This window comes from Lissotriton helveticus, chromosome 5_1 (genome assembly GCF_964261635.1).
Source record: "Lissotriton helveticus chromosome 5_1, aLisHel1.1, whole genome shotgun sequence".
Classification (NCBI taxonomy): Eukaryota; Metazoa; Chordata; class Amphibia; order Caudata; family Salamandridae; genus Lissotriton; species Lissotriton helveticus.
Genome location: NC_136065.1, coordinates 1,928,543,748 through 1,928,571,648, shown reverse-complemented (window position 1 = coordinate 1,928,571,648; position 27,901 = coordinate 1,928,543,748). Strand labels below are relative to the sequence as shown.

The following is a 27,901-nucleotide window of genomic DNA, read 5'->3' as shown; positions in this document are numbered from 1 at the left end:
ACTATGATGGAGTGCGGGTCAGATACACCTACCAGGTTGATCCTGATCAAAGATTTACCTTCTGATTTAGTTCTATAAAATCCCAATCCACACAGGAATACACTTCTAAAGCCCCAACCAAGGCCTCGGAGGAGAGACTTAGAGACTCACAGGATGTAAAGAAGAGGCCAACAGTAGGCTCATGTCAGGTCCATTTGCCACAGGTCCGCTAGGCAGTTGCAAGAAAGGTCACTTGTAGCTTGTTGTATCTCAGTAGCTAGAACATGAGGTTGGCATATGATCCTTAAAGTCCACTTATTTGTCCTGGGTACAAGAGGAAGCAGGGCCAGTCCTTCAGAGATCATCTCAGGACACAGACAGCAGGTCCAGTCTTCCTTTGTTTTTCCTCATGTCCAGAAAGTGTTCTGCAGTGGGTGCCTTGAGGTGCCACATTTATGCCTGGCACTAGGTATTGGATGGGAATGACTAATCGGCATGCCCTAACCAATGGAGTAAAAGTTCCAGAGGCCAACCCTTCCCACTTTGAGCGTTTTAAAGATAGCAAAAGTCTTTGGCCACACTAAACTTGGGTTCTAAGGGTTGGGATGTGATTGGGGAGTGTACTGTGTCAATCCTAGCGTCCTCGCACATCAAACACTAACATACAGTTTGGGGCAGCTACTGTACCCACAATAAACCCAGAGACAGATGTTTGGGAGGACAAAAGCAGGGTTCTTCAGCAACCAGACAGGGGATACACAGGAACTGTCTTGCCATCCTGTTCTCTACCTTTCAAGTATGCCCAAGTCTTATATTTGGACATTCTAAGTCTATGTACTTTTCGATATGTTGATTATTTGTGTTTGCATGTACTTGTCCCACTGCACAATCGGTAAAGTGCTCTGATACCCTCTGTGGCCATGTTCGCGCTATATAAAAGTTTCTAAATAAATAAACCCAGCAGACCTGTCAAGTAGGAATTGGCGCTCAAGTAGATTTTGACACTAGTGTCAAAAAGGATGCCCCCAGACTCTGCCCTGCATATTCTGTGAGGGTCTGAGGAGCTATCTGCCCTATCAAGTCAGCTATTGTCTGCTACTTTGAAGCACGTCCCACCATATCAAATGCAGATCACTGGCTGTGAGAAGCTGGAGTGCAAATGCAAATTATCCTCCAAGAACTTTAGGCAGGTAAAAGGTAGCTTTTAAAAGTTACTCTTCTTTAATATTTATTAAGACTCCATCTTCGCCATGGAATTGGATTTGTAATAACTATTAAAAATAGTTGTTTAATTCTTTTTCTAGCTAATCTCTTTCCAGAGACCCAGTATTAGGATTTTTATCTGTACTCTGGTTTTCTACATAATACCTCTAGGCATGCCATAATGAAAAATAGTTTTTGGGCGCTAGTCACTTTAAAGGCATGTTAACATTAAATTTCTACATGTACTAACTTTTGAATACCATGCACCCTGCCTTGTGAACTACAACACCTACCTAAAGGTGACTTTCTGTAAGAAAATGGCTCTATATATACTGTACCAATGTAAGGTACAGTGTGTATAGAGTCCCCAGTCCCCAGAGGTTTGGAAGAGGCTAAAGGTAGATATAACCATACTCTCTAAAGTGGTAGCTAGGTCGAGCAGTAAGGCAGTATCAGAGGACAGTGTAAAGCATTTGTTGTACACACTCAGCAAATGGTCTCACACACTCAAGGACTGAACTCTAGGCCAATTGTTTTTTATCAAAAGATATAGTTGTTTTATTGTAGAACCAACAAGGTATCAAAATATACCTTTCTCAATATGAGTGACTTCAGGTAATTACTTTGCAAACAGGCAATAGACTTTGTAAGTATAATAACTACCCTGGTTGCAATGGCAACACAATTTCAAACGCAATTTAACATTGAGCTCAATAGGTTTTTCTAGATAAATGCAATTGATTACTTTTTAGATTACTTTTCTAACCACAGGACTGGATCCTAGATTCAGTCCCGGGACATAAGCTGTAAACAGTTAAGTAAAAGCGCTTTGGTTATAGTAGTGATTTTTAAAGAATATAATTGTATGTTCAAAGTTGACACTTAGAAACTTTTCAGTGAAAACCAAGCAATGTTATCCTATGGGAGGAAATTCAAGTTACTGGTAAGTACAGTTATAATTACTTTTTCGGTTCAGTGCTGGGCAGAAAGGTGCAGCACTTGTTTCTCTCCTGATCACAGGTGAGTAAATCGGAATTCGTTATTGCCCCAGTATTGGAACTTTCATAGATTCCCATGCTTTTGTATCATTCCCCGTTGTCGGAATGGGAGTCTCGGTAACAAAATAACATAGCAGTAGGTACAAAAGAGAAAGAAAAAGGCCTAGGCCTCATTTCCTTTTATAGCATATCCGCCTCTTTTTGTAAAAGAGACCAAACTTAGGCATCAGCCAATCAGAAGAGCCTCACCCCATAGAACCCTCCTGAAGGAACCTCAGAGCCTTAGATTTTCTACCGCACGTTGTGCTTAGGGAGTCTCCTTTGAGCTATGCTCAATCTCTACTCTTTCAGAAGTTTTTCTTCAGGATTTCTCTTCAAATTGTTAGCTGTTCCTTCCAGGATGTCAGATAAGGAAAAGAAGAAGACCCTTTTCAAGCCATGTTTCACCTGTGGCAAGAAAAGGCTATTTGTTGAGGATAAGCATAAGGATTGCATCTACTGCCTCTATCCTGATCATAAGGCTGCGGACTGCAAGATCTGCTGCACCTTTTCAACCAAGACCCTCCGGGATCGTGATGATAGGCTTCTTACATGGCTCCAGAAGCTGAAGTCCAGAAAGGACACAGTCTCCAGTGATGAGGACTCTTCATCAGCGTCATCGACTAGAAGGTCAGTCAAAAGGGGTAGGAGTTCCCCTTCTCCTTCTGTGGAGCATCATTGTAAGGCCTCAAAAATACCCCCAGTGAGTCTGAGAGCCAAGGTCCAGTCGAATCTCCTCACTATGGTGAAAAGGAGAGGGAAGGACCATCTACGCCTTCTTCGGGTACGAAGACTGTTCCAGCCTTCAAAAAACCCTTTTCTCAGTCTTCTGGAAAGTCTGACAGAAGTTCCACGTCGTCGACGATGAAGAAGTCATCGACGAAGGCTCCGTCGACGAAGGAATTGAAGCCTAAACTTAAAATGGTACCGTCGACGGGCTCGTCCACGGGACCATTGACGTCGACGAGGAGGGAGTCGTCAACGGCAGTGATAGCGTTGACGTCGAAGATCTCGACGTCGACGAGGATGTCGTCAACGACAGCGACGACGAAGTGTTCGTCGACGGTGGTGACGACAACGGTGTCGTTGTCGAGAGCTTCGACGACAACATTGACGACGATGACGGAAGGAGCGTCGACGGTCTCGTCGTCGACGGCATCGACGCTGCCCATCTCGTCGTCGATTCCGTCGACGAAGCCGACGACGGCAGTACTATCAGCTCCAGTGTCGACAGGATCGTCGACGATTATATCGTCGGAGAAAAGGATTACGATTTCTATGACCAGGATTACACTGGACATGACATCTCCTAGGAGAGTTACCCCCTTACTTCCAGCTCTACTTTTGGAGGAGGATGACGATGAATCAGAAGATGACGATCAGGACTCTTATGGCTATGTAAACAGTCCCTCCCAGCTTCTGGTTAAATGCCAAGAAACGGATTCTGACGGAGAGTACCAGGAATGTGGTTATCATCATCATCATTCTGCCCAGCCACAACAGTACTCAAGACAAGACATGGTCTCTGTACCATCATCTTTTTTGCAGGACCTTCACAATATGCTGCAGGATTACAAGTCTAGATGTTTGCAACCTGCTACTGTTCCAATTGCGCAAGCCTTGCCTGTCCCTGAGGCTCCAGCAATGGCTGCTCCTGAATTGCAGGCCCAGGTGTCATCTCAGCCACAGACACCGGTTAGACAGGAGCCTTCGATACCATTGGACACCCATGATGATTCCTCGGATGAGGATCAAAATTATGATGACAGGACGGATCAAGGTACAGAATGGGATGAATATGTCATCCCAGACCCAGCATCTCCATCTCCGGATCCGGTGGACTCCCCGCCAGCGGATATAGGGGGGTTTCATAAACTAATGGAGAGGGCGGCTGGCAGATTCAAGCTATCAATGCCTTCAGTTGCCACCGAATGTTTCCTATATGATTTTAAAGAACCTTATAAGAAGACAACAAGATCTATCCCTATTGTCCAGCATCTCTGGGATGAAGGCCTTAAGGCAATGAAAAATCCAGCGACGGTGGTCCCTGTACGACCACGCCTCGACAAAAAATACAAAGCGCCTGAGGATGGTCCGGCGTCTTTGACAGGACACCCGAGACCGGACTCGGTAATTTCCCAAGCGGCACAAAGGAAGTCACGTAACCCCTCAGCTCCTTTGATAACTCCTCCAGATAGAGAGGGCAGGAGATTAGACAACGCCGGGAAGAGGTTCTCTTCGATGGCGAGTCTTCTAGTGCTGGCAGCAAATGCCTTGGCGATATTGGGCAGATACGATCGCCAACTATGGTGTGATGTTTGGCTGTACTTGGATCAACCTCCTCCAGAGTCAAAAACGGAACCTAAAAAGGTTTTGCAAGAGGGGGAGACAACATCAATGGAAGTTATAGACTGTGCCATGGACATTGCCACAACGGCTTTTCGTTCTTTGGCTGGGGCTTCAGTCCTTCGTCGCCAGGGATGGCTAAAGGCGACTTGGTTTAGGCCCGAAATCCAGATTAAGATCCTGGATCTACCTTTTGATGAGAGAGGCATTGTTTGGGAAATTGATCAATGACACTCTCGACGATATTAAAAAGGATACTGACACTCCTAAGTCTTTGGGTACGCTTCAGTACCATAAAGCTCCTTTTTGAGGTTCAAGAGGCAAAAGCACCACCTACAGAGGCTCTTATCAGCAGCAAAGGTATTCATCATATGGCTCAGGTTCACAACAATACCACCAACAATACCACCAACCTTATCATCAAAGGCAGGGCCAGTCCTCGAATTTCTCAAGACCTAATAACAGAGGGAAGCAAGCTCGCCAAGGACGTGATTCGTCCAAGAGACAATAGCGGCCTCCTGGCTCTTCCTACTGTACCCACCTCCGCAAGAGCATCAGTAGGAGGCAGGGTGTCACAATACCTTCAGAATTGGCCAAAGATAACATCAGACCGATGGGTGCTAAACATCATTCAAAAGGGCCATACTTTGGAATTCACGCAAATCCCACCATCCAAGCCCCCTGCTGCCATTCCATCAAAACATCTGCGTCTTCTACGGCTCGAAGTTCATCAAATGCTCCTGAAGGGTGCTATAGAGCCGGTCCCCTCCGCCCAAAGGGGAGAAGGATTCTATTCCAGGTTCTTCCTGGTAAGGAAGACGCTAGAGAAATGGCGCCCCATTTTAGATCTCAGGGAGCTCAACACCTATCTTATCTCCCTGTCTTTCCAGATGGTCTCTCTTCAAGACATTCTAAGTCTCATCAATCCAGGGGATTTCATGGCCACGCTCGATCTCGAAGATGCGTACTTTCATGTGCCGATTCACCCAGCACACACAAGGTTTCTACGATTTACAGTAGCCAAGAGCCACTTTCAATTCAGGGTTTTACCCTTTGGTCTTCGCTCAGCCCCGAGGATCTTCACAAAGGGGCTGGCACCAGTAGCAGCGTTTCTAAGGAGGAATCACTTTCAGGTCTTCCCTTACCTGGACGATTGGTTGCTGAAGGCTCCATCCAGGGAGGCAGCGAGGGAAGCGGTCGAAGCATGTACAAACCTGTTTCAGAACTTAGGTCTCACTTTAAACAAAGAAAAGTCATCTCTGGTTCCGTCCAGGACAGCACGCTTCCTGGGAGCCATCTTGGACTCGAATCTCAAGAAAGCTTTCCCAACCTTGGAGAGGCAGGAAAAGCTGCAGACCATGGCGCTAGACTTACAAAGAAGAAGGTGTATTTAAGTACGCCGCTACAAATCTCTTCTGGGGGTAATTTCTTCATGCATTCCTCTAATTCCACACTGCAGATTGAGGATACGTCCTCTTCAGGAGCAGCTGGACATCCAATGGAAACAGATTCACGGGTCGTTCGACGACAGAGTGACCATCACCTTGACTATGAAAAAAGCAGCCTTGTGGTGGACAAAGCAGGAAAACTTGTCCCAAGGTCTATCCTTCGTAAGCGATCCGTCTCCTCAGGTGGTGACGACGGATGCGTCGTTGGATGGTTGGGGAGCAGTACTGCAGGACCTGCAGGTCAGTGGACATTGGTCTCCTCAGAACCGTCGGCTCCACATCAATCTCTTGGAGCTCAGAGCAATCAAACTGGCTCTTCAAGCTTTTCTCCCTCACCTAAGAGGTCAAAGGTTCTCATCCGGACGGACAACACCACGGCCATGCATTACGTAAACAAAGAAGGGGGAACCAGGTCTCTCCCGTTGTCTCAGGAAGCTCAGGAAATCTGGGAATGGGCGATCCTTCACGGCCAGGGATTTTAAACGAAAATGCTGACAAACTAAGCAGATTGTCCTCGATCAGGAACTGAACCAGCGGGTTCTGCAGGAGGTCTTTCAACAGTGGGGCAAACCTGCAATAGATCTATTTGCCACACCGACCAACAAGAAATGCCGGTCTTATGCAAGCAGGCTTCACCACCGAGGATCATTGGGGAATGCACTTTGGTTAGCCTGGTCAAGGACATTTGTCTACGCCTTTCCCCCCATTCCACTGATCCCGAGACTTATCAGGAAGATCAAGATAGAACCATGCAAGATGATCTTGATAGCCCCTGCTTGGCCGAGACAGTTCTGGTTCACGGAACTCCATCTGTTGTCGCTGGCTCCTCCTCTTCCCTTGCGTACCATTCCAGACCTTCTCACAATGTCCGAAGGGCAAATTTGGCATCCTGATCCAGAGTCATTACACCTGACAGCATGGCTCCTAAGCAGCGAGAATTTATGAATCTTCCCATCTCTAATGAAATAAAAGAAGTTCTTTCCCAGGCTAGAGCCCCTTCCACAAACAAGACTTACCGTCTCAAATGGAAGAGATTTTGCATTTGGTGCACTAAAGAGGGTGTGGACCCTTTCTCTTCAGAACCTCATCAACTTCTACCTTATCTCTTGTCCTTGGCTAAGACGGGCCTAGCCCATTCATCCATAAAAATTAATTTGGCAGCGATTTCTAGGTCCAGACGTTCTGAGTCTGGACCTTCTCTTTGGTCTTCCAGGATAGTGAAACAGTTTCTCAAAGGATTGTTCCGTGTCTATCCTCCGGTGAGGCCTCCGCCTCTAACTTGGCAATTGAATTTAGTCCTCACACAGCTCATGAAGGGTCCGTTTGAACCAATACATCGTTCAGACATGACATTTCGTTCATGGAAATTGGCTCTCCTTCTTGCCCTCACATCAGCAAGATACATTGGGGAGTTGCAGGCTCTCACAATCCATGAGCCGTTTCTCCAATTCAAAAGGAATACAGTAATCTTGAGAACTAACCCGAAGTTCATACCCAAGGTACCCTCGGACTTCCACTTAAATGAGCCGGTTATTCTTAAAGCTTTCTTTCCTCACCCTAATACACCAGCGGAGAGGTCACTGCATTCTCTGGATGTACAGCGGTGCTTAAAATTCTATTTAGATCGCACCAAGGGATCCAGTAAATCCTCCCAAATGTTTGTTGCTTTTGGTGGTCCTTGCAAAGGCCTTCCCCTATCAAAACAGGGTATTGCGAGGTGAATTACAAGTGCAATTCTACATTGCCATACTACACTGGTAAGCCACTGAACAGCAGAATTAGAGCGGATTCCACAAGATCTGTGGCTTCTTCAACAGCTCTAATCGCGGGAGTGCACATCAAAGACATTTGCAGAGCTGCGACTTGGAGCAGCGTGCACACCTTTACAAAGCATTACTGCTTAGAATCCTTGCAACAGGAGGACATAGCTGTGGCCAGGCGGTCCTGAGGAACCTCATCCACTAATTGGTGAGCTTTCCTCCCTATCCCACCTTCCTTTATTCTACACATTTTGTATCTTCACGTATTGTTGGCTATTGCAATGTATATCTATGCCACAAAATGTGTTTTTTTATTGCTTACTGCTTGCTACTCTGATACAAAAACATGGGAATCTATGAAAGTTCCAATATTGGGGCAAGAAAAAAAGTTACTTACCTGTAACTTTGGTTCCCCAGTATTGGTAGCTTTCATAGATTCCCATGCGCCCACCCACCTCCCCGAGGAAAGCCCAGCCTTCAGCAGATATGGTGACTGTTACACAACGGCTACAAAAATCTGAGGCTCTGAGGTTCCTTCAGGAGGGTTCTATGGGGTGAGGCTCTTCTGATTGGCTGATGCCTAAGTTTGGTCTCTTTTACAAAAAGAGGCGGATATGCTACAAAAGGGAATGAGGCCTAGGCCTTTATCTTTCTCTTTTGTACCTACTGCTATGTTATTTTGTTTGTCGAAACTCCCATTCCGACGACGGGGAATGATGCAAAAGCATGGGAATCTATGAAAGTTACCAATACTGGGGAACCAAAGTTACAGGTAAGTAACTTGTTTTCTTCGGCTGATTTTAAATGAATATTTTAACGTTTCAAAACGCCACACTTTGAAGAATTTTCAAGTGAAACCAGTCAATGTTAACCTATGGAAGGAAAATGAGTTATCGGCTTTTAGGTAAGTACTAGACTGGTAGAGTTAAGGTTCTGGGCATAGACTCAGGGGTCTAACAGGGTCAGAAAAGTACAGTTGTTGCACCCTCAGCGGCACAGGGGCAGCCGGGTGCAGAGAGAGTAGGATGGAGGGTAGGGGGCCTTCGGTTGGTGGCTGCTGGCTAGCTGGCCACGCGACTGTGGGAGCTGAGCTCCTGGTCACTTACTCAGGGCAAGTGGGGAAGTAGAGAAGGGTAGTAGTTGCACTTCCAGCGGCACTCAGGCGGCTGGGTGCAGCGTGCTTTTGAGCCATCGGGCGCTCAATGTTATCCAATGGGAAAGTTAAAAAGTGAACAAAGGCTGCAGACTCGGGGACGGAGATTCTTCAGGTGCGACCACCACTTCGAGAGGTAAGTTAGGATCTTACAGAAGAGGTAGGTACTCCAAAGAAATGCACAGGGGGCCGCAGGGCGCCGGGTGCAGGGGTGTCTTTTGGCATCGGGAAATCGTCTGGGTCGTCGAGGAGGGTCTTTGGGCACTGGACTCCGGGTTACAGTCGCCAGGGGGTCGTCCTCGTGGTCTTGGGTCACTCAGGCGCAGGCCGTGCTTGGCGAGTGTAGAGTGTGCTGGATTCGCGGTTCCTGGCTGGGAGTCCCAGTCTTTTGAGAGGTTCACGGCAGGCAGGTTCTCCGGGGTTTTTGAGGTTGCTGTCCGCAGGAGACGCCGGAGTTTCGCAGGAGCAGGATCAAGGATCAACAGGCCTGTAGGGTTCTGGGGCCAAATCAGTTGGTGTCGTCCTCTTTGTGAGAAGTTGGCCTGGTATATGATGTTCACTATTCTAGTGAACACCTTGCACCAGTCCAAACAACCCTTATGGTGATGGTTGTAAGTCAACCTTATAGACCAGCTATCCTAGTGGTAGTGTGGACAGAACAGTCTTAGGCTAAAAGACTCTTGAGGGCGTGTAAAGCCAGCTGTTTTACCATATGTAACCCCTTGAATACCAAATGAAAGGACACCACACAGGATATATATAAAATATATATGTATTTATTTACTAGCACACTCCTCTGAACTCTTTATGAGATCAGAGGCAAAAGCACATAACAAGTTACTCTTAGAAATACTTTAAATAGCACAATTTACAGTTAGGCCCTAGGGGCGCTTAAAACCATATACTAAGTAAGTGGTATAAGAACCACGACTCGGGAAAAGGAAAGGCCTAGGGCCTGGAGAATCGCTGGGGCTACACTATCTGAACCTTAGGTTAGGAGTAGGAGGCCCACAGGCGGCGCGTGCAGTGTCAGTACACTTACGCGAGAGTCAATAGAAAGTCAATTGGAACTTAAAAAGGTAAGTAACGAAGATTTAGGACACTTCCGGTCTAAATAGGAAGATACAACTAACAAAAATAGACACTAGGATAGTCAATCCCTACAGGAGCACCGAAGTACTCGCGTTACCTCACCCACGGGCTGCGGGTGCATAGGTGTCAAAGTGTGACGGGTTTTCGCGTTGATTCCTATGGAGTCTTGGAAGAAGAAGCTGCAGGCGACCAGGAGGAAGATGTCCGGGTGGATCCAAGGGTGGATTGGAGTTGAAGAAGACCTGAAAGCAGAGGGGACAGAGTCTAGGTCACTAGCCAGTGACCGGGTGGAACCAGGAAGGAACCAGACGTCGTCGAGGATCAATCAGGTGCTGTCGTGAAGCTTGTCTTTGCAGCCACGTGGACCAGGAGGCGTCGAGGACGACCAGGTGTTGGAGAGGAGCTGTCCCACGAAGGTTCTCGTAGATGGAGGGGTCGACTTCAAGATCGGAGCCAACAAGCCTAAGCAAAGGAAACCCACGCAGGATACACAAAAGGCTTCGGGTGCAGACCAGGAGGGTTTGAGGTACTTCACCTCTTCAGAGAAGCAAGGGGCCAGTCTGGAGCAACCAGACCAGCAATGGATTTTCAAAAGGATCGTCGTCACAGGGCTACTAGCCAACTGGCCAGCAACCGGGACAACGCGTCGAGCAGAACACAAGCAGAAGGGCCCCACGCAGATCTCGTGGAGTGTGGAGGGCTGGTCTTCGGTGCAGGTGGAGCTCGGGGTCGGGGTGTCTCAGCTCCCAGGGCACAGCTTCAAAGATGCCTCAGGAGCTGCGCTGTTAGCAAAGTGAAGACTTTCCAAGTTGCCTGGTTCCACGGGTTCCGACGCCTTCCACGGGGCTCAGCTGTGCTGGAGTCGTGCAGTGGTGTCAGAGAGGTCCGGGAGTCGAGGTCTTGTCAGGCTCTGTGCTCGGGTTCCGGCGGGAATGGGGACAAAGCAAGCCGTCGAGTTGTTGGATGGATGGTGCCTGGTTGCCCAGGGTGGTCACTCCTTGGCCACAAGGGAGATTCTTCAGTCTTCAGCTCAGGTGAATGTCGCAGGGTCCAGAGTTTCGTTTCAAGTCGATTCCCGGATTAATCTAAAGTCCTGGGGTTCACCTCCTACTTTTATACAACTAAAAGGGTCTGGATTACTTTCTAGGTCCCTCCTATGGGTGGGACCAGGAAGGGGGGTGGTTACACCCCCTTTCCTTTGTCCAGTTTCACGCCAGAGCTGGGGCTGGAGTACCCCAGCACCGGTTTGAACTGGACTATGCATGGAGCACCTAGTGTGCCCCAGGCAGTGTCTCAATCTATTCAGCCCTCGTTGTCCCACAAAGTCCTGTCTGGGGTGGTGCTCGCACCTCTCCAGGCAGGAAACCTATTGTCCAAACCTCCGTGACTGGAAGGACTCCCAGCAGCAGGAGGTCAGACTTGTGTCTGTGGCAGCAGCGTCCATTTTGTGATGCTGGGGCTCTGGTTAACTTTAACAGGGATAGTCAGCAACAACATGTCTTCTCCCTCTAGAAGGGTGGAATGCTACCCCCGTCACCAGAATTGGCGAGGGGGTAGTATTCCAAAGCGTATGACACCTTACACGTTTAGATAAAGCCAAACCAAAGTTAGCATTCAACCGCGGAGCCCTAAGCCCTGAACTCTTGGCGATAAGGGTATGGGGACCCTCACTTCCCTAGAGATGGGGGAGGATTACTATCATCATCCTCCTCCTCCTCCTCTTCTTCCTCCTCTGACTGGTTGTCACTCTGCTCTGTTCAGAGGGGTGGCCTTTAGCATACTCAGCCAGGAGTTCATGGAGCCCTTGTTTGGTTGGATGCAGGCCCATTGTTATGTTTTTAAGTTTGCATAAGGACCTCAAATCCTTGAAAGACAAGTGTAAGTAAGGTGTGAGGTCGAGTTCCTCCACCAGGTCCTGTATGTTATTAGTTTCACTAGTAGCTGGGTTCTTTTGAGACATTCTAACCTGACAGTTGTAACCCTCTACCCTGGCTACAGTGACTTTTATTTTTCTAAAATTTTAATGGGACTTAAGCAAGACCCTGACAAGACTTTTAGTATTTTGGAAAAAACAATTTTAGACTTCTAAAGGCAATTTATGAGTTCTGTTGTGTGATCAGATGGTAAGCAAGTAGTTCAACAAATGCAAGTTTGTATCCCACCGCTGATCCACCAATGAAGGAAAGTGGCTCTATATATATACTGGACCTATGTAAGGTACAGTGTGTATAGAGTCCCCAGTCCCCAGAGGTTTGGCAGAGGCTAAAGTTAGATATAACCTTACTCTATAAAGTGGTAGCTTGGTCGAGCAGTAAGGCAGTATCAGAGGACAGTGTAAAACATTTGTTGTACACACTCAGTCAGCAAATGGTCTCACACACTCATGGACTGAACTCTAGGCAAATTGTTGTAAATCAAAAGATATAGTTGTTTTATTTTAGAACCAAAAAGGTATCAAAATATACTTTTCTCAATATGAGTGACTTTAGGTAATTACTTTGCAAATAGGCAATAGACTTTGTAAGTACAATAGCAACAGTGGTTGCAATAGGCAACACAATTTCAAACACAATTTAACATTGAGCTCAGTGGGTTTTTCTAGATAAATGCAATTAATTACTTTTTAGATTACTTTTCTAACCACAGGACTGGATCCTAGATTCAGTCCCGGGACATAAGCTGTAAACAGTTAAGTAAAACGTTTTGGTTACAGTAGTGATTTTTAAGGAATATAATTGTATTTTCAAAGTTGACACTTAGAAACTTTTCAGTGAAAACCAAGCAATGTTATCCTATGGGAGGAAATTCAAGTTACTAGTAAGTACAGTTATAATTACTTTTTTGGTTCAGTGCTGGGCAGAAAGGTGCAGTACTGGCTTCTCTCCTAATCACAGGTGAGTAAATCGGAATTCGTTATTCAGCTGATTTGAAATTAATATTTTAAAGTTTCAAAACTCCACACTTTGATTGGTTTCACTTGAAAATTCTTCTATGTTGGCCTATAGGAAAATTAGTTTTCGGCTTTTAGGTAAGTACTTGACTGGTAAAGTTAAGGTTCTGGGAATTGACTCAGGGTTCTCCCAGTGTCGGAAAGGTACAGTTGTTGCACCCTCAGCAGCACAGGGGCAGCCGGGTGCAGAGAGAGTATGACCAATGCAATCCTATGGAGGATAGGGGGCCTTCGGTTGGTGGCTGCTGGCTAGCAGGCCACGCGGCTGTGGGAGCTGAGCTCCTGGTCACTTACTCAGGGCAAGTGGGGAAGTAGAGTAGGGTAGTAGTTGCACTTCTAGCAGCACTCGGGCGGCTGGGTGCAGCGTGCTTTTGAGCCATCGGGCGCACAGTGTTATCCAATGGGAAAGTTAAAATGTGAACAAAGGTTGCAGACTCGGGGACGGAGATTCTTCAGGTGCGACCACCACTTCGAGAGGTAAGTTGGGATCTTGGAGAAGAGGTAGGTACCCCAAAGGAAGGCACAGGGGGCTCACGGTGCAGGGGTGTCTTTTGCTTTCGGGAAATCTTACCCGCAGCTGGTCACAGTTGGAGGGGTCCCTGGTTCTGATGCTGCAGGCGTTGTGTGGGTTGTCGAGGAGGGTCTTTGGGCACTGGACTCCGGGTCACAGTCACCGGGGGGGACGTCCTCGTGGTCTTGGGTCACTCAGGCACAGGCCGGGCTTGACGGGTGCAGAGTGTGCTGGATTCGTGGTTCCTGGCTGGCACCAGGGCTATTGCTGTTTGAGCGGAACCACTGCTCGTGGGAGTCCCAGTCTTCTTAGAGGTTCACGGCAGGCAGGTTCCCTGGGGTTTTCGAGGTTGCTGTCCGCTGGAGACGCCGGAGTTTCGAAGGAGCAGGTTCAAGGATCAACAGGCCTGTAGGGTTCTGGGGCCAAGTCAGTTGGTGTTGTCCTCTTGTTAGCAGATCCACGCAGGTCTTCTTGTTTCTTGTTCTTCTTCTTGTTGCAATCGGGATCTGAGGAAGGAAGGTTCAGGGTGCCCCTAAATACTAACTTTAGGGGCGTTACAGTTAAGGCAAGGGCAGGGACCAATGGTTCCCTGTCCTGGGGTGAGTACACCCCCTGGCCTGCTCCTCTCCTGTGGTAGGGATGCAGGAGCCTATCTCTGATTGGGCAGGGCTCCCCATCCTCAAGATGGCCGGAGCCCGGAGTCGTGCTTCACCTCGCCTCTCCCACCTGAGGGGTGGAGTTGGCATAGGCTGGCACACCCCCTTTTCTCACTTAGGGTTTCCCGCCGTTCCTACCGCCAGAGTGGGGGGTCAGAACCGGTAGGGGCCAGTTGCTGAGTACAGCAATTGGCCTGGAGAAGCTCACAAAGGCGGCATGCCTTTGAAGCTTCCCCTGCCCATCCTGGGGGAGGAGGCTTGGCACCTCCTCCCAGGATGTGCATTGTTTCAGGCCCCCAAGAGCGGCAGGCTCTCGACCCAGGGGTCCAGAACCATGTCTGGTGGTGGCAGCCTCAGTAGCCACGCAGTCAGGACACTGGGAGTTGGTTAGGTTTCAGGGGGCATCTCTAAGATGCCCTCTGTCGTGCATTTTACATTAAATCCCACACTGGCATCAGTGCGGGTTTAATGTGCTGAGAAGTTTGATATCAAACTTTTTTCAGTGAAACCATCATAGTGCTGTGGAGTTCGTAATGACAACATCCTAGCACCATATACTCTTAATGGCAGCACTGCACTTACAGTGCCCAGGAATGGCCCTGGGTGCTGTAGGGGCACAGGTCTCATGCACCTGTGCCCACACCACTGGCATAAGGCACCCAGCTAGTGGGGTGACTAATGCCAGGGCAGTGAGCTTGTGGGCATGGCACACAGGGATGTGTGCCATGTTGACTCTTTGTTTAGTTCTGCACCTAGACACTCAGCCTGCAAAGGCTAAGGGTGGCACAATGAGTGCTGCAACCCTTAGGGGTCTTCTCTGGTCACCATGCCCTGGGTACCTAGGGTACCATTTACTAGGGGCTGACAGATGGCCAGAGATGCCAATTGGGTTTCAGTTTCAACACAGTTTTAGAGAAGGAACACAGGCCCTGGGCACCTGGTTGGCAGGAGCCCAGGGCACACTCAGTCAAAGCACATCAGCAATTCAGCAAAAAGTGGGGGCATACCATGCAAGAAAGGTGGCACTTTCTCACAAGGTCAAATTACAGTTTTTAAACTGCTACAGTCAGACCACACTGGTAGGCCTGCAGCCATATTTTATACTGTACTGTCACTGTAGTGGATGGCACAATAGCTGCTGCAGTCAGCTAAGACATTTAACTGACAGTGCACTTTGTCCCACCTACTAGGAACGTATATGTAAGTTAAATATGCTAATTACGAGTATACCAATTTCATTATGTTGAAAGAAGGAGCACAGGCACATTGTCACCGGTTAGCAGGAGCACATTACATAGTTCTACAGCCTGCAAATACAGTTAATGCAAAAATCTGGGGGGACATCCTACAGGAGATGGTCATTTCCACGTTACATGTCTCCAGTTGCTTGTTTGTGAGATTCCAGTTGGTATTTTCTTAGGCCTCTGATTCTTTTGTTCCATTTCCTTTGTTTCTCTTGTGTTTGTGTTATTACTAGAGTGTTCCAGTGAGTTCTGATTCTTAGTGCCTCATGCACAGGAATTCAATTAGCACGCTTCTTTCATTTGAGTAGTAGGGTATCTTCCATGACTATGAGAATATCTGTCTTTTCCTTTGATATTTGTTGTTACAAACAGATCATTTCCCACAGAGCAGACGCATTAATGCAGTCTATGAATTTTGGTATTTAGTCAACCTTTCTTCCGTTTTATACTTTGCTGTTGCCTTTCAAGCTGTTCATTGGATGATAGGTGTTGTCTTTCTAGTTTAGTCTGCTACGTGTATTACCCAGTTTCTGACCAGTATTAAGATTCCAGTCCACACCAACCTGCTCCAGTGCTTAGCTACTGTTCTGCCTTTCTGCCAGGTAATCCCTTGTATATGCTAAAGCTCTCCCCACTTCCCTTATCGCTACAAAGAGCCAGCCCTCCTTTTAGTTATTTAAGTACTTGTCTCAGCGGAGTTTCTGACCGCTTCAACTTTTGGGAACAAATGTTTAGTCACATAACATACTATAGCCCACAGTAATTTCTTTAACCCCTTCGACGCTCATGACGAGCTGGGCTCGTCATGAGGTAGCCTCCTCGCACGCTCATGACGAGCCCAGCTCGTCATGTAAAGTGCGTTTTTTAAAACATGAGCACAGGAGCGGAATTTCGCTAGCGCTCATGTGGTTAATGTTTGGAAATTGAGCAACAGGTATGAGGGTTTAAGGTTACAAAGACTATCTGATTAGTGCAACGGGCATTTTGAGTTCAAACATTGACAGTGATAAAGTACAACAAGACATAGCAATAAAATTAAAGAAGACTCCATTAAGTACTAGCAATAACATATAAATAATCTGGTTTCAGTTTGTATTTGAATTTAGTTTAAGAAAATATTGAAATTTTCTTTGATTTTCTGAAACATTAGCATACGTGGTTCTTGTACGAGGAATACTGTATCTCATCTGTATAAATAAATTGTTTAATATGTTAATTTAGTATTCCCTAGTAAAAAAACATGTCTATGGTAGGCAATACTGAGCTTAAAAGATAAAATGAAATAAAAATTAAAAACAAGGGTTTAAAATATAAAATTCATAAAAGTATAAATCTTGAACGTTCCCCATTAAAAATGATGTAGATAGTCATCAATTATGATGAACCCACATGCAGGCCTTTGGCCTAATTCGTCTTCATTTGTGTCTAAAATGTGATTTTGTTGAGTATTATCTTTTCATCATTTGACAGTTTTAATAATTGTCTTTATTTTGATAATACTTTTTGGTGGAGTTAAGATTTATTATTCATGCTGTAATTACATTTTCCCATTTCTATCTTTTCAGTGTCTTTTTTTACCATAAGTTTCTTTACTGGGTTAGTCTGTCACGGGTATTTTGTTCTTATGTGACTGTTTCCTGTGAGGGTTGTCTAAGATAGCTACGATTTCTGGGTAGGTCCCTATTTTGAAGTAGCGAACTGCTCATCTTTATGAAGATCATCTTCAACACTGGCTACACTCTAAATCTGCTAAAAAAGCGTGAGCATGAAACTTTATTGGCAGCAGGACACACTGCAAACTAGTCAGGCAGAGACGATCTTGCTGATTGCTGATGGCATGACACACACATCATCTTCTCTTCACCTATGAACAGAGTCAGTGCTACAGCATGGCAATACTAGACAGCTGTCGGGTGAAAAGCACAAGCAGGAACATATCAGGATGCCTCCAGAGGTATCACTTTCATCCACACTGTACCATTCTTACTTAGGGATTATTGAATATTGTTGTGGAATTTTGTAATAATAGCCTTTTCTCACTTTGCATACCTCGGTCTGTGACTCTGGAGTTCATGTGATATTCAAAGTGTGTCAGTGGAGCACCACTAGGTGAAAATTTGGGTGGTGTGGGGGAGCGGGCTCCTACCCTGTAAAAACTTATTCATCTTACCACAGCTTTCACATTTAATAGAATTTCATTAAATTTATATATATTTATTCAACACCAGTGAAAATAAGTGTGACCCAAATAAGTCTTATTTAGAGCAACTATACTAATAAAAGCACTTCAATAAATGTATTACTACACTGCTTATATCAAATCCCAGTTTATTACATTAAAAAATACTATTTATTGCCTCACAGATATTTATATACATTTACAAAGATACATACATAGAGGAGGTTTGGGGCAAACCTCTTTTGCCTCTGGTCTGTTTGAGTGTCGTTTGTGATCGACTTGTCTACCTGTAGATTCCTTACCTTTTGAGTATTCCCAGGCTAGATCTGGAAAATGTCCTATAGCTATCCTGAGTTGTTACGGGATGTTTCACTCAGTCTCAGTATCTGGTAACACCTTGGACATGACATCACTGGAGCCATATAGCCCTACTCAGGTCCCCTGTCAGTTACATATTTTACTTTGTCCTTCAGTGTTGATTCATAGAAGCTCTTATTTGAATTCTTTCTACAAAAGTTAGGTTTCTGCAGTGCTAGGCTGGATGTCTTTAACCCTGCTAAGGACAGATATCCATTTTGGAACCTTATGAGGTCTGCTTGTAGTTCTTGGAATGCAAGCACGATTCAAAGTTGACCAATGGGGTCTTATGGATTTAAAAGCCATAAAGGAGAGGGAATCGTTATATTATTGGTGCGAGAATGAATGTCGAACTCTATGTTGTTCGTGCTCTTGGTCTTGTTCAGAATCCAGGTCCTGTCCTTCCTTGAAATCAGTGGAGAAGCGGAAGCATAAGAAGCGACCCAAGCAAGATGATTCTGTGCAGTTCCCAATCCAGGGTTCGGTCTCTATACCTGTCATCTCTTCAATGGACAGAGTCTTTCCCTGAGTCAGAATTGGTCCATGTCACCCCTGTGGCAGAGCCAACTTTGGTACCTTCAGGATTACAAAAAAGCCATTTTGCTGGCGAAATCGGAATGTTCGAGGCATGTGGGCTGCTAAATTCATATCTTAGCATTAGATCGCCGCCTAGTGTTGGGCTCGGATGATTGCACATTGTTGTCCTGGAAGAGTCTTCGAAGTATCCTGAGATAGGTGGCTCCTCCCCTGGACTACAGTGCGCATGGGCATCGGCTCCATCCCCAGATTGTTTTTTTCCGCCATTGGGTTCGGATGTGGTTTCGACGTCTTACTGTCGGAACCAAGTAAAACTATCTTTTACCGGCCAAAAGGCCTCGATTTTCTTGCGTCGGTATTGTCTGCGCTCGGTCTCGAGTCTTCCGTCTCTTGAAGCCGGAATAAGCGGAGTTTTCTTCGCTTTCTAAACTTTGAGGCCTTCTCATCGCGACACGACAGCAAGCCTTTACGGACATGGAGCGGAGCCCGTTCAAGTACTGCCCGCTCTGTGGGTCTAAGTACCCACACATCGATCTACACCCTGTGTGTAACAAGTGCCTTTCACCGGACCACGACGACGGCAAGTGCAAGGCCTGTGCACAGTTCCGCTCCAAGAAAACTCTCAAGCTTCGGCGCGCGGTGCGCTTGGAAGCTAGGCAAGCGGCCCCGGATCCGGAGAACATCTTCGGCGACCCGGAAGAAGAGGTCCAGGGTCACCTTCTACAAATCTCCCCCTCACAGTCGGAGGTCGAGGCGGATCCGGGTGACGACGACGGAGTCGCGGGTCCGGTCCTCGAGTACGTCGAAGAGGTAGGAGACGACGATGAAATTTATGGGGCCGCGGCGGACAGCTCTGCGGACGAGCTCTGCCCCGAAAGTTTCGAGGACGACCGGGACACGGGATCGCCTGTCGGCCTTACCCTGGACCCGTTGCCGCAAGCCACAGCCCCGCCTTCAGGCCCGGCTTCGGACTCACTTGCTGGGCACGATGTTTCGAAACCGAAACTGAAACCGTCGGGGTCGTCAACACCTAAAATGGCCGACCCGAAATCGAAACTGAAACCAAAGGACTCGAGTGATCCTAAGATGGCTGCCGTGCCTGTGAAGAAGTCGGTGCCCGTCACCCCGTCGGCTCCGTCGACCTCCGGTCCGCAGAAGCCGAGGAAGTCGGTCGATTCCGACGCTCCGAAATCGAAGCCGACGCCCGATGGAGGGCCCCCCAAGAAAGATAGTCGGCTCGGATCAACGGCTCCGGCGCCGTCCAAGCCCGCCAAGGTCGGCTCCAAAGAGGCTACGCCCAAGAAGTCGGCGCCCCGGCCTCAAGATTCGGAGGACCCGAAGAAGGTTTCCGCGCCCAAACCGCACAAGGCCCGCGAGGGCGTCGGATCCGCGGGACCGCTCAAAGCATCCTTGTCGGCGACAAAACCAACTGGCAGTGTACCGTCCCCTATTGCGGAGTCACTGCAGAGAATCAGGGAGAAGGCCCTTGCTCCATCGGCTCCGATGCCATCACCGCAGCCGCAAAAGGACGCTCCGGCTAAGCCTTCGGGGAAACTCCTTTTTCTCTTGCCACCTAAGGAGGCGCCGAAAGCGTTTTCGACGAAATCGGCTCCGAAGCAGGTTTCCTCACTGCCAGACCCTCTTCCACGTCGTGTACTCGAATCGGTGGACGATTCAGAGCATTTCATCGATGCTGCCACCGGCAAGCTGACCCTCTATAAACGGAAGATCACTTCGGAGCCGGTGGACCCCTACGTCATCCCGTTGAAGAAGAAGAGGGTGCCCCTTGACGCCGTAGGCCTCACGGAGCCGATTCAGCCTCCTCCAAGACGGAGCCCTACTCCCTCCCCAGAACACTCTGTGGGTGAGGAAGATGATGAGGATGAACAGTACAATTTCCCCATCGATGACCCTGATGTACAACCAGATTCATACGACGACTCTGGTGACCAAAACACCCAGGGGGCGGGCCAAGACCCGCAGACCTTTAATGCACGTGCATCCCCGACTGAGGACTCAGCAGGATTTCATGCACTAATTGAACGGGCGGCGGCCAATCATGATGTGGACATGCATGCCGACCCGGTTGAGGAAGACTTCCTTTTTGACACCTTTGCCATATCTGAGAGGACAGTAAAAACACTTCCTATGCTGAAAGGTGTTCTCAAACATGCTGGAGACATTTTTAAGGAGCCTACGAGGGCTAGAGTGGTCAACCCTCGCATTGAAAAGAAGTACAGGCCTGCTCCTGCGGACCCCGTCTACATCCGGGGACAGTTGCCACTGGACTCTCTTGTGGTTGCCAATGCCAGGAAACGTGCCAACTCCCAGACAACGGGTGAAGCTCCTCCCCCGGACAAGGAGTCCAAAGTGCTTGAGGCAGGAGGCAAAAGAGTGGCTGCACAGGCGGCAAACTTTTGGCGCATCGCAAATACACAGGCGCTCCTGGCGCGTTATGATAGGGCGCACTACGACACCCTAGAACAAATTATACAACACCTGCCCCCACAGTTCCAAGAAGGCACCAAGATGCTTATTGAGGAAGGGAAGCTAATATCAAACGCAGCCATCAAGTGTGCACTTGACGCTGCGGACACAGCTGCTAGGGCTATCAACACTAGCGTTATGCTGAGAAGACAAGCCTGGCTCCGCATCTCAGGGTTCAAGCAGGATATTCAGACGACGATTCTGAATCAGCCGGTCAATCCTGATAGTCTGTTTGGTCCGGATGTTGACACCACCTTAGAGAAGATAAAAAAGGACACGGAAACTGCTAAATCTATGGGGGCTCTGCAGTCCCAACAGTTTCGTGGCGGCAATTTTCGTCGCTCAGGTGCACGTGGAGTCACCAGAGGACAGATGGGTCAACAATCCCAGTTCTCCAAAGGTGGGGCGCAAGCCTCGTTCACTAAGCAGACCAAGGGAGGTTATAGGAACAACAGCAACAGAGGTCGCGGCAGAGGAAACAACAGCTCCCGCACCTCTACTCCGAGCAAACAGTGACTCTCTGTCACTGCCCCCCGACCACCTAACACCTGTCGGGGGGAGACTGCAGCAGTTCCTGCCCGTCTGGAGAAACATCACCACAGACAGGTGGGTGCGACAATTAGTTCAGTATGGTTATTGCCTAGAGTTGAAGTCCACTCCACCCAACATCCCACCAAGGCAAAGGCCTATGTCCGCAGAGCACTTGCACTTATTGCAGCAGGAAGTAGTGGCGATGCTGCAAAAAGGCGCAATCGAGCTCGTGCCGGTGGGGGAGGAAGGCACAGGGGTATATTCCCTGTACTTCCTTATTCCAAAAAAGGACGGTTCTCTCAGGCCCATTCTCGATCTACGTCCCCTCAACCTGTACGTACTATCGGAACATTTCCACATGCTTACACTGCAGCAGATTCTTCCCTTGCTAAACCAGGGAGACTTCTTAGCAACCTTAGATCTCAAGGATGCTTATTTCCATATTCCACTACACCCGTCACACAGGAAATACCTCAGGTTCACTATTCAAGGCAGGCACTACCAGTTCAAAGTCCTACCCTTCGGAGTCACAACAGCCCCGAGGGTGTTCACCAAGTGTCTAGCGACAGTGGCGGCGCACCTCAGGAGGCGGAATATCCATGTCTACCCCTACCTAGACGACTGGCTCGTACAAGCCAAGTCAGAGCAACAGTGCGCCGCAGACATGTCAACTACAATTCGCCTGCTTCACGATCTGGGTTTCTCCCTGAACTACCCAAAATCGCATCTCCAGCCGGCACATGTCCGGCAGTTCCTGGGTGCTACGATCAACACCCTGACAGCCATGGCTCAGCCAAACCAAGTCAGAATCGACAGCATTCAGTCGCTGATCCAACGATTCAGACCACAACACTCCCTGCCAGCGAGAGTGTTCATGCAGTTGATAGGCATGATGGCCTCCTGCATCTTCATAGTCCCTCACGCACGGTTGCATATGCGCCCGCTCCAGGAGTGCTTAGCGAATCAGTGGACACAGGCTCGTGGGCAATTGACAGACCTAGTGTTGGTTACCAGTCGGGCATACGACTCTCTGCATTGGTGGACTCCACACAACCTTTGCAAGGGCCGACTGTTCCAAGAGCCTGTGCCGCAGATTATCCTGACAACGGACGCATCTCTCCAGGGATGGGGAGCTCATGTGCTCACTTACACAGTGCAGGGACTATGGACGACGCAGCAACAGAAGATGCACATCAACTATCTGGAACTGATGGCAATCTTCATGGCGCTCAAGTCCTTCATTGTACATCTGAGCAACAAGGTCGTGCTAGTCCGGACGGACAACATGACCGCGATGTACTACATTCAAAAGCAGGGAGGCACCCACTCGCCACAGCTGTCTCATCTGGCTCAGAGCATGTGGAAGTGGGCCATTCAGAGGAACATCTTCCTCATGGCAGAACACCTCCCGGGCAAGGACAATCAGATGGCGGATCTGCTCAGCAGATACAGCCATCAGATGCACGAGTGGGAGATACACCCTTCTGTTCTCCACCCGTTCTTCCAAAAGTGGGGTCATCCGGAGATAGACCTGTTCGCAACAAAGGAGAACGCAAAATGCCGACTCTTTGCCGCCAGGTTCCCTCACCCACAGTCGCAGGGGAATGCGATATGGATGAACTGGTCAGGCAAATTTGCATACGCTTTTCCGCCAGCCCCTCTAATACCGCTGGTCGCAAGAAAGCTAAGGCAGCACTCCATGACTCTCGTCCTGGTTGCTCCAACGTGGGCGCGCCAAGCTTGGTACACCACGTTCCTCGAACTCTCGGTGGTGCCGCATCAAAGACTGCGCCTCACACCCAGTCTTTTGACGCAGAACCATGGAGACATTCAGCATCCAGATCCACGACAGCTCAACCTGGCGATCTGGCTCCTGAAGTCCTAGAGTTTGGATACCTTAACCTACCTCCAGAATGCATGAGTATCATCAAGGAGGCGAGGAAACCTACTACTAGAGCATGCTATGCTGCTAAGTGGAAGCGTTTTGTCATCTACTGTACGTCCAATGACATCAACCCGCTAGATGCATCTATTCCCAACATCATCTGTTATCTGTTACATCTCTACAAGTGCAATCTGGCGTACACTTCCATTAGGATACATCTCTCGGCCATAGCGGCTTATCTTCAGAACAGGCAGCACCTCTCTGTCTTCAGGGTGCCCGCCATTAAAGCCTTCCTTGAAGGTCTGAAGAGAGTCATTCCCCCAAGAACTCCACCAGCTCCGGTGTGGAACCTCAACGTCGTTCTCACCAGACTGATGGGGCCACCATTTGAGCCACTGCACTCGTGTGAGCTCCAATTCCTTACGTGGAAAGTGGCCTTTCTGATAGCTATTACGTCTCTGAGGCGTGTCAGTGAGCTGCAAGCGCTCACCATACAAGAGCCGTTCATTCAAATTCACCCAAATAGGGTGGTGCTACGCACTAACCCTAAATTCCTTCCTAAGGTGGTGTCACAGTTTCATCTTAATCAAACTATTGACTTGCCAGCATTCTTTCAAAACCCGCAAACGGTGGCGGAAAGAATGCTCCATACCTTAGATGTGCGGAGGGCGTTGATGTACTACATAGACAGAACACAACCCTTTAGAAAGACAAAACAACTCTTTGTTGCCTTCGCACCACAACACAAAGGCAACCCAATTTCTAAAGCAGGGATAGCCAGGTGGATTGTTAAGTGCATCCAGATATGTTATCAGAAAGCCAAGCGCACTTTAACAATACCCCCCAGAGCGCACTCCACACGCAAACTGGGGGCATCCATGGCTTTCCTAGGGAACATTCCTTTAGAGGATATTTGCAGAGCAGCCACGTGGGTCACACCACATACCTTCACAAAACACTACTGTGTTGATGTGCATTCCAAGCAGCAAGCAGCTGTAGGACAGGCTGTTCTCAAGACACTTTTTCAGGTTTCTGCAGCCGGCACAGGCAACCGCCGCTGATGGAGGGACTGCTATGTATTCTATGCTAAGATATGAATTTAGCAGCCCACATGCCTCGAACTGAATATGCTACTTACCAGTATGCATCTGTTCTTGGCATGTAGGGCTGCTAACATTCATATCGCCCGCCCTCCTCCCCGGTGCCTGTCGCGGCTGCAGACATACTATTGTATTTATTCATTAGCATGGACATCCTTTACACTTTCACTCCATCTCCTGCCACAATGGCGAAAAACAATCTGGGGATGGAGCCGATGCCCATGCGCACTGTAGTCCAGGGGAGGAGCCACCTATCTCAGGATACTTCGAAGACTCTTCCAGGACAACAATGTGCAATCATCCGAGCCCAACACTAGGCGGCGATCTAATGCTAAGATATGAATGTTAGCAGCCCTACATGCCAAGAACAGATGCATACTGGTAAGTAGCATATTCAATTTCTCCTCTAAGATTCTCCTTGCGGCAAATAAGCCCAAGGAAATCTTCTCCATCGTTCAAGAGTTAGCTACCTCCGATAGAGCCTCCCCTAAGCCTGCCCCTTCACAACATCTCTGCAACTGCCTCAATGATTTCTTCATTGAGAAAATTGCCACCATTAAACGCAACATCCCATCGCCCTCTCCTCTTTTCTCTTGCCCCCAGCCACCGTCTGATTCTTCTTTCCTTGATCACTTCCCTCTGATCTCTAAAGAAGCTTTCTCTGCCCTGCTTAAAAAGGTTAAATCAGGGTCTCTCTCTGACTGCTGCCCCGCTCACATTCTTAGGGAGATCTTCTCCACTTGTCCTGAGCCCCCTTTCTCTCTTCTCAATACCTCCATTTCCCTGGGAAATGTCCCCGAGCTGTTTCAATCAGCCACAGTTATCCCTATCTTGAAAAAGCCAGGTGCTGACCCCACTTATCTCTTCAATTTCCGCCCTATTTCCCTACTCCCTTTCCTGGGAAAGATCCTGGAAAGCTACGTCACCTCTTGCCTCAGTGCCTTCATCGAGGACAACCATCTCCTATCCCCCTATCAGGCAGGCTTTCGTCCATCCCACTCTACGGAGTCTGTCGTTTTTTCCATTCTAGATGAACTCAGGCAAAGTGCTGACATCAATTCCCCACAGGTTCTGGTCCTCCTCGATCTGTCCGCCGCCTTCGATACGGTCGATCATTCCACTCTTCTCGACCGTATCGGGGGCGCCGGCATTCGGGGTTCAGCTTTGGCTTGGCTGAGCTCATTCCTAGAGAACCGCACTCAGCCTGTACAGTTGGAGGGCTTCTCGGTCCCCACCTGTTCTGTCCCCTGCGGGGTCCCCTAGGGCTCTTCCCTCTCTCCCCTTCTTTTCAATCTTTACATCTATCCTCTTATATCTGCTCTGGAAAAGATGGAGGTCACAGTGTTTAATTATGCCGACGACCTACAGCTTATCTCTAACCTTTCTTCTTATCCTGATTCGATTCTCAATTTCCAATCTACTCTGATTTGTATCTATGACTGGATGAACTGTTAAATCCTGACAAGACCGAGTTGATTATCACTGGCGATCTCTCCAGTCCCTGGACCTTTCTGGCCTGCTTCCCTTGGCCCCTCCCCTTCACCTTCCACCTTGGCGAAAGCGTTGGGTATCAAAGTCAATGAGGATCTCACAATGCGCCCCCAGATCAGTACGGTGGTCTCCTCATGCTTTCTGTCCCTCAGAACCATCCGCAAAGTCTCGCGCTACTTCTCATTCACTGCACTCAAGCTTATTCTCCTTGCCCTTATCCTGTCCCGCCTTGATTATGGCAATGGCCTTTATGTAGGCATTCCTGCCTACGAACTCCGGTGCCTTCAATTAATCTCATCTATAGACTACCTAAGTCTCATCGGGTCACCCCTCTCCTAAAAACCCTCCACTGGTTGCCCATTTTGGAGCGCTCTCTATTCAAGATCGGTTGCTTGATTTTTCTGGCTCTGGCGGGCAGGGCTCCAGCCTTTATTAACGCCAGGATCAGAGAGTATGTCCCCAATAGAGATCTCCGCTCCTCCACTCAGCTCCTCCTCACTGTTCCTCGCTTTCGGAGGAAGAAATTTGGAGGTATGAGATTTTCCACTCTTGCTCCCTCTTTTTGGAACGCCCTCCCTTTCGCCATTAGGTCAATCCCCATCTATATGTACTTCCGCAAAGCTCTTAAAACTCACCTCTTTACCTCTGCATACACACCATGGTAATCCTCGCTGTCACCTTCAGTGCCGTCCGTCTACAGCGCCAAGAAACCACTTGGTAAATGAGCGCTATATAAAACCATTAACTTCAACTTCAACTTTGGTCCTGGTGCCCGGTCCAATGCTGACCCTCTCTCCGGTGTACCTTGAGTTTCAAGTTCTGACCAGGGCAAGATCATGGCATTCACACAGGCCATATTGGCACTTTTTCTTGGTGCACAGATTCCCTCTGGCATGGGGCCTCTAAGATACCATGAGCAGGTCCTTCCCTGTCACCAGTCAACCTCAGATGTCCTCCTCCTACCAGCCCCACTGGACCTGCACACGCACCCTAAGCTCAGTCTATAGCCCTTCAATGACGCCGTCTTAGGCATCAGAACCCTTGCCAAAACCAAGGCAATTCTCATGTGCTCAAGGATTTCCAGAACAATTCAATGGTATATAATATTGCTTGATGGTTCCTTCAAATTAATACTTAGGAAGTTGAATGGCTTGCAGCTTTCGAGCTAAGTACAATCTTGAATATTGATAAACAAATAGCCTTACGGATTTCATATTTGTTGTAAATATTACAAATAATGGTGAAGGAAAGCAAGGAAATACATAGCAATATTTTATTTCTTCCAGTTTGGACCTTACCTTGGGTTGCTGCTTTCTATTTCAGACAATGTGATGCTCAAGCAGGCACAGATCAGGGGCAGAACCTTGAAGGACATCATTTTTCTTTTCGTTTTGCTGTTCAGATTGCGTGACAAGGGTAAGCTGAAGACCTACATGAAGTAGAAGAATTAAGTACAGGTCATTACAGGCAGCAGGTTCACCATAGCGTGTCCCTGCCAGGCTTGCTGTTCATTAGAGTAGCTGTTTGGTTCAGCATAGCTTGTCCCTGCCAGATTAGCTGTTTATTAGAGTAACTGTTTGTAGTGTTCAATGATGAGCTGGTGATGTCACCGGAGTGTACGACTCTGCCACTGACGCTGCCACAGTCACACTAGCCTCACAGAGGTAATTTCCAGTCGACAAATCTCTAAATGTTCTGTGGTGATCATTTTATTTCGGTCTTTGTTAATGTGTTATTATTTTGCAGTTTGTCAGTGTAATCCACCACAAGAGTAAAGTGTACTGTACATAATATACCAAGATATCAAAGTGTATAGCAACAACAAATACATATGAATAGGAATTACTAACTAGAAAAGTAATTCAAGAATACTGTAGAATCCACAGAATACTAATCAGTGTTAAAGTTGCTCAGGGATCACTCTGTTTTGTTTAAATAAAATATTTTACAATAGT

The 27,901-nt window shown here is 48.0% G+C and overlaps 2 protein-coding genes across 3 annotated transcripts in view; one reads left to right on the top strand and one right to left on the bottom strand.

Annotated features, from left to right (window-relative positions):
- GIP (gastric inhibitory polypeptide) overlaps positions 1 to 27,371 on the bottom strand; it is a 70,825-nt gene extending 43,454 nt beyond the window's left edge. Inside the window, exon 1 of the mRNA XM_078645537.1 lies at positions 27,245 to 27,371. Within this exon, the coding sequence (XP_078501663.1) occupies positions 27,245 to 27,324 (80 nt within the window). The 5' untranslated portion in view covers positions 27,325 to 27,371. The remainder of the gene's footprint in view (positions 1 to 27,244) is intronic.
- Positions 1 to 27,901, top strand: part of IGF2BP1 (insulin like growth factor 2 mRNA binding protein 1) — a 1,614,238-nt gene that overhangs the window by 278,242 nt on the left and 1,308,095 nt on the right. Inside the window, exon 2 of one of the 2 annotated variants that reach the window (XM_078645532.1) lies at positions 27,270 to 27,362. The exons of the other annotated variant lie outside the window; for it this stretch is intronic. The gene's annotated coding sequence lies outside the window, so the exon portion shown is untranslated. The remainder of the gene's footprint in view (positions 1 to 27,269; positions 27,363 to 27,901) is intronic. 2 annotated transcript variants of the gene reach the window in all.